Genomic DNA, 10,524 nt, shown 5'->3' with positions numbered 1-10,524 from the left:
ACCTATATTATTAATATTATGTGATCCTCTTATTTTTATACCAATTTTTAGTAGTTATTTATAATTTGATAAAAATATTATTTTAATTAATTTCTATATCTTTTTTTAAATATAATAATATTTATTTTGGTTATATTATTTGTTCATATTTTATGATTAAATATTTGATTTTTTTCTTAAATTTGAAATAAAATGTTGAGAAAGTTGTGAAATAAAAGTATAAGTAAAAAAAAAGAAAAAAATTAAAAATTAAGATAATCATTGTTAGATATATTATTAATTTATTATTTTTTTTATTAATATGAAATTTGTTAAAATTAATTAAAATATTAAAATTATTGAATAAATTAATAAAATTAAAAGGAATAGAAAAAACTGATAATAAATAAAAAAATTTGAATTATTTTTGTCAATTGATGAGTTTAATTTTTTTTAATTAAATTCATTACTAAAATTGAAAACAATAGAAAGCTTTATAATCAAATTGATCCAATTAAAAAGTTTTAGCTAAAATTAATAATTGATATAAGTTTTTTTTTTTTTCTTTATCATTTAGCCTATTTAAATATTAGTAATTTAAAGTATTTAATAATTTGAAAGTAAGTATCATTGCTTTAATATTATAATGATAATTTTAAAAACCTGAGATCTTTAATTATCAATTTTAATCATTTAATTTTTCATTATTGCTTTAAAACTCTTATTATTAAAGGAAAAAAATATATTATTCATAATATTTTCTTTTTAAAGAATTTTAATCTGTCAAAAATTTAAAATTAAAAAAAAATCATTTATGTCTAATATATCTTGAATTTAAAACATAAATTATACCATGAGATTCATATAATTTGATATATAAATTTGATGTACTCTATATTTTAAAAATTTAATATTATATATATGGGGATAACATAGAGCAAAAGAATTTCACATCAGTGAATTATTTAATAATTTATTTTATTAGATATCATATTAAATTTAATAATATATTTTTTTTTATAAAATTAAATTAAATTAAAAATATTAATTAATAATCTTAAATTTTTAATCTAAAAAAATTTATGATCATTATATTCAAGAAGCTTTTATCCTCATCAAGGCCTTCCTCATGTTATGGTTTCTTGAGACAAATTTGATTGCATTGAATTTGAAGGACATATATCACATCAATTTAATATGGTTGTTAAAGCTGTAATTAAAAAATATATTTATATTAAATATAATAATTAAAGATATTAAAAATCATTTTAAAATAAAATTTAATATATTTTAATTATAAATACTAAAAACAATAATTTTTCTTTTTTAATAATATCTAAAATTATTGTTCCACTTTTCTATGAAACTTAAAAATAGGCTTATGGTGGAGAATGTGGAGTTCATAGGGCAAGAGCATGGAGAGAGAGAGAGAGAGAGAGAGAGAGAGAGAGAAGAGTTGAGAAAGGAGAATAATGAGATTTTTAATAATTATTTTTTTAAAATAAAATATCTCATTATTTTTATGGATCTTACATAATAAAAATTAATGAATTACATTAAAAAAGAATCAAATGAACTAAAAATAAAACTTAAATAATATAATTAGACAATTTTTATTTGAGAACATAAATGAGCTTTCATAACAAGTTAAGGGATTAATTTGATTTTTTGTCATCTAGAAAAGAAGAGTATTTCTTATTTATAGTAAAAAAAATGTTTATATTTATGAAAAGAAAATAATATTTTTAAAGAAAAATTATTATTTAGTTATTATATTTAATAAAATTAATTATTTAGCTAATTTAATTGAAAAAATATATTATTTAACACTTTATTTTAATTATAAACTGTTTAATCTCTGTCATTAATTGTTTTTGTTAATCAAGCTAGTAAAAAAAAAAATATAATTATGTTATTTAAATTTTAGAGATTAAATAGTCAAAAGATTTAAAACAATAATAACTAAATAATAATATTATTTATCCTATTATTTTTAAATGGATATGATTAGGTTGCATAATTGGTCAATTGATAGAATACTATAAAAGGTTTTTCAATGAAATGAAAAAGAAGATTAACATATGTCAAATTAAAAAAAAATAAATATAATTTTTATTTTTTAGTATATATTTATTTATTTATGTATTTTTATAGTTACTTGTTTTAAATTAAAGTAAAATTATTTTATTAAAAATTTTTATTTTTTATTAAATTAATAATTTTTATGAGATAAATTATTTTCGATTGGGAGAAGTTTAATTATTTTCGATTGGGAGAAGTTTAGTTTAGGTCATTTTTTATTTTTTTTAATTAGTGTAAAATTTTAAATTTAATTTAATTTAAAAATTAAAATTTATGAGCTAAAATTTTTATTTTTATTTAAATAAAAAATAAAAAATTTTGATTTTTTGATTTTAAAATTAAAAATTGAAAATTTTCTTATTTTTAAGTTAAATTGAAATTGGTATTGAAATTTTTTAATTAAATTAAATAAAATGTTAAAAATTTGGCTGAGCTTTAGCCATTTGTTTAACGGTTACGTCAACTAGGTTGTCAGATGTCCTACCAGAACCTAACGTTCGCTATATAATGTCAAGAATCGTGGAAATTTTCTGGTGTTAAAAAACTCTGCTTCTTGTTTCTCTGTTGAGATAATCGCTTGCAATTCATTAGGTTTGTTCCTGATCCAATCGTTTCCATTGTTCAATATATTGTTTAATCGATTTCTTAGCTATCGCTTTCTGTTTCTGCAAAAGAATCTTGATCTGGGTATTGACAGATTTGGCTCTGCGAATTAAGAAATTGGTTAAAATCAAAATCTTTGATTGAGCTGTTTGAGAAATGGATGTGAAACTTGCGCAACGAATGCAATTTTCTACTACATGGATTGATTTGGACAAGCTCGTAAGGAAACATCCCAGCGGTTCATTGAGGTTTACTTGGGGACTGAAGGAAAAGCAGAAATTGCCAGTGGTGGTTTCGGCTCATTTTCGACCCAAGAGAAACAAAAATGGGCATAGATTGGTTTCTTTGGAGGTTTTATTTTCTCATAAGAACTTTCCAGGTAGTTACATTAACCATTTAAGCTCTTTATGATTATGTGTATATTTTAATTGTTTATAACTGTTTTTGAGAGATGTTTTTGTTTTAAAGCTTGGTTTGTGATGTTGGTAGCGTGAGTTAAGCTGTTTCTTGTAGAACTATGAATTGTTGTTAAATTCAGATTTGGTTATTTCAGGTTGAATAGGAAAAATCACCTGTATATAATGACTTGGGTTCTCCTTCCTTTTCTTTAGCAGTGTAATTTTAGTAGTAGTTTGAGAAATAGTGAGACAGATGCTATAGTTTTATATGAATTGATTTGAGAGAAATGAGATGGTCCCATTATTTTGATTTGAATATGGGAAATATATTGTAATTGGAAATTTTTAGGTGATTAGATTCTGTTATTTGTGGATTTGATGATCAAATTTTGGTTTTGGATTGCTTACTAATTATATAATGGTGAAATGATGACATGGTCAACGTAATCATGCATGTGTGATTTTGTGTGGAGGATTAGTAATATCTGCAAGTTTTATGCTGGTGGTGGGAAAAGGTTTTCTAAGTTGGTTTCATAAGTCCTGATTAGGATTTACAATATATCAATTCATCCAAAATGGTTTAGTTCTTCTTTATGGACTAACTGGCTATATAAGAAAAGATGTCTTGTGTAAAGTAAAAGAATGGATGAAAGTACGTATATCTCTCAGCTTCTTGGATATTAACAGTTTGTTTTTTGTTTTTGTAGCTACAGTACTGGAATCTGGAAGTTTCCATGCTTCTTCTGATGAATCGCTGATTTTGAAGGTCTGAAATCTTGTCTATTGATATTTAATCATTGGGGTTTATGAAATTTAAGAAGGATTCTTTTCTTTTTTTTGATGTTTCTCAGTGATGTCTTCTGAACTAGGCCTTAAAGATAAAACCTAGTTCAGTTATATGTCAAAATAAGACAGCTTTGTTCGTGCTTCTCACTAGATGTTAATTAAATTTGCAGAATAGGTCAGAAGAGGTTGGGCCTTATATAAATGGACGCTGTATATATCTTGTTGGTTAGTTTATTGGTCTCTCTCTTCATTTTTCTGGTAGAAATTATATCATTACTCTAGGAGTAGTAGCTGAGTTTTTGTGAAATGCAGGAATGATGGGCTCTGGAAAAACCTCTGTGGGCAAGATTCTCTCGCAAGTACTTGGTTATTCATTCTGTGACTGGTTGGTAACTGTCCATGTCTACAGTTTATTCTTTTTGTTTCTAGGAAAAAAGTCATAAAATGAACAAAATTTGACCACTGGGAAGCTATGTTGACATTTGACATGTATCTATTATGATGCAGATTATCCACTTGACAACTACTACTTCTGCCAAATAATATGTACATTGTTTTACATTTTGTGATTGGTCCAGTGACACATTGGTGGAGCAGGAGCTGGATGGAACTTCAGTAGCTGAAATCTTTAAGCTCTATGGAGAGGGCTTCTTCAGAAATAAAGAGGTAATTCAGCAAGAATATATGTATATCAATCATTCAATCACCATATATGTTGATTTTTCCAATTGCATCTTCTACTACTGCTAATCCAATTCTGCATGCAAAGACACTAATGCAGTAATGCATACTCAGAGACATGTATGATTATCTGCTTTTGCTTGTGGCATCCAAGCTTAGTGATTGTAATGTTGCCTTTCAGACCGAGGCCTTAAGGAAGTTATCTATGATGCATCGGCTTGTTGTTTCTACTGGTGGAGGTGCAGTTATACAGCCCATTAATTGGTACGATATCGAACGCTATGAATGGTTAAAGTTTTTATTGTCTGTTTATTTGATTGGTTTCTTTAAGTGTGTTGGTTGTGTAAACTGTAAAGCTGTATTACTTTTGTCTGATATTCCAGGAAATACATGCAAAAGGGGATCAGCATCTGGTTGGATGTGCCTTTGGAAGCCTTGGCACAGAGGATTGCAGCCGTGGGAACTAATTCTCGCCCACTTTTGCATCATGAATCAGGCGATGAATATTCGAAGGTAGCTTCTCTGTCACCCATCCTCTATATATACCATGGTGACTAATCAGCAAAAATGAGAATTCACATCTGATATTGTCTTTTGGTACTTTTAACTTCTGTACAGGTTTTCAGGCGTTTGTCCATTCTTCTTGAAGAAAGAGGTGAATGTTATGCAAATGCCAATGCCAGGGTTTCTCTGGAAAGTATGTGTGCCAGTTCCTATTTTCAAATTTGCATCCATTATTTGATTTCGTGTTATTTTTGCATGCTTTTGAGAATTTGTTATCATGTAAGACTGTTTAAATTTTAAAGTTTAGTCTGTGAAAGATCTGACAGTAAGTGTTTCTGTTACACAGAAATTGCAGCAAAACTAGGATATAGAGATGTTTCCAGTATCACACCAACTGCAATTGCAATTGAGGTATCTTCTGTGTCTCTGTGTGTCTCCGAATTTTCATAAACTCAATACTTAGTTCTTGCATAACTAGGACAACAGTTCTTGAAACAATTTTCATAATTTCCCTGTGTGGTTGTGCTGTGCTGAACTGGTGCATGTTGGGTTAACTAATTGGACTTGGACATTTTGCCAGGCTCTAGAACAAATTGAGAATTTCCTAGAGGAAGAGGAGGGCATTGCCTTTAATGGGAACTTTGCGTAACAAGCCCTGCTCATTATGCTTTGTGATTTTCTTCCTATTTGAGCCGTAGCTTATGCCATGTTTCTATTTTTTTTCACAGAACATGGCATGTTGCTTGTATTTATTGGTTATCATATAGGATGCAAGTAATGTGTGAGGTTCTTGTTGTGTGATGCTGAAAATGCAATTTCTATGTACAGTGAATTCACACTTGCTCTATATCACATGTTAAAAAGTGAAAAGGCTTGCATTAACCATTGATTATGCAAGTCCATAGCAGGTTGAGTTTTGTGGGTTCCAATCTTGCACATATAAAGGAGATTATGTGACTTTGTGTTATACATCCTTGAACTTGGCAAATCATATTGGAGTAAACTGAATTTTGCTATGAAGTATTTGTATATTCCAATTTGCACTACTATGCGTTTACCTTTTCTGCTGGTGGGTTTATGGTTACTTGCTTCAAATCTTCCCTTCAAAAGTTCACTTGAAATATGAAGTTTTATTTGGTAAAATACTGACTTATCAACTCCAATGAAAGCCTCATTGAATATGTTGGTGGTTTTAAAATTCATTGCGGATATTTGCCCAGTATTTCCCAATTCAATTGGTTTGGAGCAGTGCTATCTGTTAAACCCTAAAATACATAAGAAAGAAAATGAATTGAAAATTGAATTGATTTGATTTTGGGCAGTTCTAACCGACTTTGATTCAAAACAGTTTAAAATTGAGTTTGATTTTAAGCGATTCAGTCTATTTGGCTTCTTTATGCGTCTACCATGTTTCCTTTTTTTTTTTTTTTTTTCTAAGAAATATTTCAAATTGGTCCATCAATTCTAGTTTTGGGAAATCGGAATTGGCTTCTCGGACTCCTCTGATTTTAGCTTTAATATTTGATTAAACGTAATGATAGAAAGATTTTTTTTTTAATTTAATTTAATTTAATTTAATTCATCAATTCACTACTCATTTTAATTGATTTTAATTTAATTTTATTAAATTCTAATTATACATTGACTTCCAAATTCAAGATATGAATCGATTCTTGTCATGTGAATTTATGTGCTAATCTCATCTTAGGGGTTAGCCGCAAAAGACTAAGAATGCAGCTAATAATTAAACTTCAAAAATATTAAAAAATTAAAAATTAAATCTTAATCTAAAAAAAAAGTAAAAAGTTAATATAATTTTTTAAAATATTTAAATAATAATTTAAATATTTAAATAATTTTAATAAGTAATTAAAAATTATAAAAGTTAAAACTTTTCAACTTGTATCAAACACCCCACAAGGATGCTACTCCATGAGCACTAACCCTCCCTTTACAAGGCCTAGAAAAACCACCACAGACCACCATTAGAGCGGAACATTCCGTCTAAATGCAGAGAGGGCAAACCCAAACATCAAATTAAAAAAAAAAAATTATTATTTAATTTTTATATTTTATTAAAATTAATTATTTATTTTTTATATTTTAAAAAATATATTATTTAATTTTTATATTTTATTTTTATTAAATTATTTAATCTTTTTATGAAATTTGTTATTATTTATATTATTTAAATTATTATTTAATTTTTTATATTAAAAAAATAAATTAATTGATCCCTATATTTTAAAAATAGTTATTATTTAATTTATTTATTTTAGTAAAATTAATTAGTTAATTCATTTATTTTAAAAAGTATTATATTTTGAAAAATATGTTCTTAGATAAAAATAAAAATTTTATTATGTAGAGACTAAATCTGAATTTTTATATATATATATTTTTAAATTTCTAATTTCTTAAAAAAATTTTCTAGTGAAAAATAATTTTCTTTAATTACTTAAAAGTTTTAAAAAATTGATTAATTTTTTTATATGAATAGCATGTATTATTTTTATCAATGGGTGAAAACAAAGAGAGAACGAGAGTAAAAATAGTGCGAATATAAAAAATGTAACACTCCTAATTTTTAAATTTATTATTTTTAGGTAAATATTGATATTTTATTTTATTTGAATTTTAGGAAATTATTTGAAATTTTCCGGATTTTAGAAACCGGGTTCGATTTTCGAAAATATAAACTTTGATGATTTTTAAAAATTAATTTAAAGACCACGTGGTAAAACTAAAAATATATTTGAAGTCTATGCATTTTTCTGAGTTTTCTAGAATTTTTTCGGAATTTTTGGACCTCGTTTTTGGTCCGAATGCAGAGTAAAAATTTAAAATTTTGTATCCTAAATCGAACCGGCCGAATCGAACCGGATCGGATCGGACCGATCGAATCGGACCGGTCTTCTTCTTTTTTCTTCCTCCTCCCCGCACGCGTCCCGACCTTCCTCTCTTTCTCTCCCGTTTTCTCTCTCCTCCCTCCTCCCCTTGTCACGCCGCCGCCTCCCCTTCCACCCCAGCCCGCTGGGGCAGGTCCCCAGCCGCCCCAGCTTACCGGTCGCCGCCTTAAACACCGGAAAAGGCGCCCGAAGCGACGGGTTGCGCACCGCGACCCTTCGTCTTCCCGGCCGAAATTCGGCCGATCCGGCCACCAATCGAACCGGGTCTTGTATCTAAATCCATCTACTCGTCAAGAGCTTTCCATAGCCACCAAGAACGCAGAGATCCATTGAGCGGTTTGTCCAATTTTTGCCCGAGAGTTTTAGCCCATTTTGACTTTTAGGCTAGATTTCTCACAAACCGTGAACCCCACGAGAAAACCGAGAGTACCAGAGCGCTCCACTCGTCGAGAGCTTCGCGGCGATATAAATTTCAAATTTTTTCGATACCGTTTTTCGGTGGGTCCCACGGAACTTCGTAGTGTTTTTCCGAGCATTAAATGAGCTTAGAAAATTTCGTAAAATTTATATACTAACCCCCGTGTTGTTGGCTTCGTGTAGGTATCTTCAATTCGCGGAAATTCGACAGTTGTCCAGATCTGTGAATTCCCGGCCAGACAGACCGATTACCGGAAAAGTCTCCGAATTGGATCGAGGTTTTGGCTATCCCACCATTGTTAGATGTCCCGAGCGCGTCCCCGTAGTCGAAATCGGCAAAGGTAAACCCGAACCTTGCTTTTCGTAATTTTCTAGTGCTTAAATAGGATTAAAAATTCATAAAATATTCGTGGTAGCTCAAAAAATTATAATTCTTTTTGCAATAGCCTAGTAATATTGCTAAGGACCGCAGGGCAAAGTTTTAGAATTTTTAGAGCTTATTTAGGTAATTTTTGCAAAAATGATCCATTATAAGGACTAAATTGAAATTTTACATATTGTGATGGATGACTGATTTGATGGGCCCAGGATGGGCTGTGTGATGTGATTGAGTTGTGGATATATGGGTTGTGAATATAGAAGTGTGTTTTGATCCCTTTTGCAGGTTGGTTAGGTCTAGGTATAGGGGAGACTCTGCTGGATTTTCGACACGACTTAGAACGTATTTGGTCTTTTCTTAAGTTTGTATTGAGTCAATTTATTAAATAATTGTAATAAAATTTTCAGGTGAGCTGGAACAGCCTTCTTCCTCCGCCCAGCCGCCACAGTGACCACTGTCAAGTCTGTGAGTAAAATATAAATTTTAATTGTAATTTTACTATTATTATATGTTCAAGCATACCCATGCATCACTTATATGTATGTATCTATGTAGTTAAACTCTAGGCACGTTTTATGTTGCACTCATAACTGTTAAAGTGCCATGGATGTTGTTGTGGTAATTTAGAGCCGTGTGCGTGCGTTGGCGTGCGTGTGATGTGATGTGGTGTGGACTATGGATAGAACGGGTAGACACGGCTTAAGATCTTCGCTGGGACCCGATCCTTCGGGATAGACACGGCTTGAGTTCTTCGCTGGGACCTTGATTTGGTTATTAAGTGAAAGTCCGAGCTGAGTTCTTCGCTGGCACAGGTTGGATTTAAGAGAGCTGTGTAGGGGATCAGCTCCCATATATTATGATTGATATTACTGGGTGTGTGAGTGCTCCAAATTACCTTTTTGATGTTATGACGTGAAATTATTGCTATTGTTGCATTTCACTCTACAGGGTGCATTAGTTTTAGATAGTTATAGAGATTATGGTTAAAATTGATATTTTACTCTCTGAGTCGAACGCTCACTCCTGTTCAATATTTTTTTCAGGCTACAGGAGGATTTTATTGTGGTTAACCTACTTTTCTCCTTCGCAGGTTGTCTATTAATATTTGTGTAATTTTATTAACTCCTACAATTTTCGCATGTGTTAGAAGTATTTATTTGATTTGGGTCTGTAATAATATTATCATGTTGGACCTGTAAACGCTTAATTTTATGCATGTTTGATGGGTTGGATGAGGGAGCTGAGCTCCCATTTATTTTATGATATTTGAGTATGTGGAGGGTGAGCTGAGCTCCCCAATTGAGTATTTATTGTGTTTACAAGTCGGATGAGTCAAAAACTCCCTGTTGAAAGGTCCATTTTATGGCCGGACTCTGTTCGGTTAAATTCTTGAAATTGGGCCCAAATGGGCCTTAGAGTTGGGTTAAGGAATAGTTAGGCTTACTATGAGCCTCGGGGGCTTTAGTCTGGCCCAAGTCCTAGTGCCGGTCCGGCCCATAGGTTGGGTCGTGACAAATGTGGTATCAGAGCTTAGGCTCCAGATTCTTAGGGATTGTTTGTCTAAAGTGTTGGGAAGAGTCTACTAGGAGTCACATGCAGAAAATAGGGTCCACATTCGTCTTGCATTGTCATCTTTGCTTCTAATTTCTGCTTCATATAATTATGTATAAATATGAGTCTATAGAGCTGTGTAACATGTTGTTTTGAATATTGTGGGCTAATGCTGCTGAATTTCAGGAAAATGCGTAGAAGCGTGAGAGCCGCCATCGCACTGTAACAGGATGTG

General features: G+C 30.3%; 1 protein-coding gene across 3 annotated transcripts; it reads left to right on the top strand.

The window, feature by feature from the left end:
* Positions 1–2,510: 2,510 nt before the first annotated feature.
* On the top strand, positions 2,511–6,049 carry LOC110653024 (shikimate kinase, chloroplastic). Of its 3 annotated transcripts, none has more exons than XM_058150371.1 (11): positions 2,511–2,652; positions 2,759–3,043; positions 3,770–3,828; positions 4,019–4,073; positions 4,161–4,233; positions 4,427–4,514; positions 4,711–4,793; positions 4,913–5,042; positions 5,148–5,226; positions 5,380–5,444; positions 5,614–6,049. In XM_058150371.1, exons 2-11 carry the CDS (start codon positions 2,821–2,823, stop codon positions 5,680–5,682), a joined length of 924 nt encoding a protein of 307 aa, XP_058006354.1. In that variant the 5' UTR covers positions 2,511–2,652; positions 2,759–2,820; the 3' UTR covers positions 5,683–6,049. The 3 variants fall into 3 exon arrangements, with proteins under 3 accessions (XP_058006354.1, XP_058006353.1, XP_021664337.2); XM_058150370.1 differs by having other exon boundaries at positions 2,512–2,652; positions 2,736–3,043; XM_021808645.2 differs by having other exon boundaries at positions 2,536–3,043.
* Positions 6,050–10,524: the final 4,475 nt, after the last annotated feature.

This window comes from Hevea brasiliensis, chromosome 7, assembly GCF_030052815.1.
Source record: "Hevea brasiliensis isolate MT/VB/25A 57/8 chromosome 7, ASM3005281v1, whole genome shotgun sequence".
NCBI lineage: Eukaryota > Viridiplantae > Streptophyta > Magnoliopsida > Malpighiales > Euphorbiaceae > Hevea > Hevea brasiliensis.
This window is presented reverse-complemented; position numbering and strand designations above follow the sequence as displayed.

What these genes read in the sequence shown, in the direction of transcription:
- LOC110653024 (XM_058150371.1), top strand. Translation starts at nt 2,821, where the DNA reads ATGGATGTGAAACTTGCGCAACGAATGCAATTTTCTACTACATGGATT. An exon ending in ACGCTGTATATATCTTGTTG is followed by an intron (nt 4,074 to 4,160) that starts GTTAGTTTATTG and finishes TGTGAAATGCAG; the next exon opens with GAATGATGGGCTCTGGAAAA. An exon ending in CAACTGCAATTGCAATTGAG is followed by an intron (nt 5,445 to 5,613) that starts GTATCTTCTGTG and finishes ACATTTTGCCAG; the next exon opens with GCTCTAGAACAAATTGAGAA.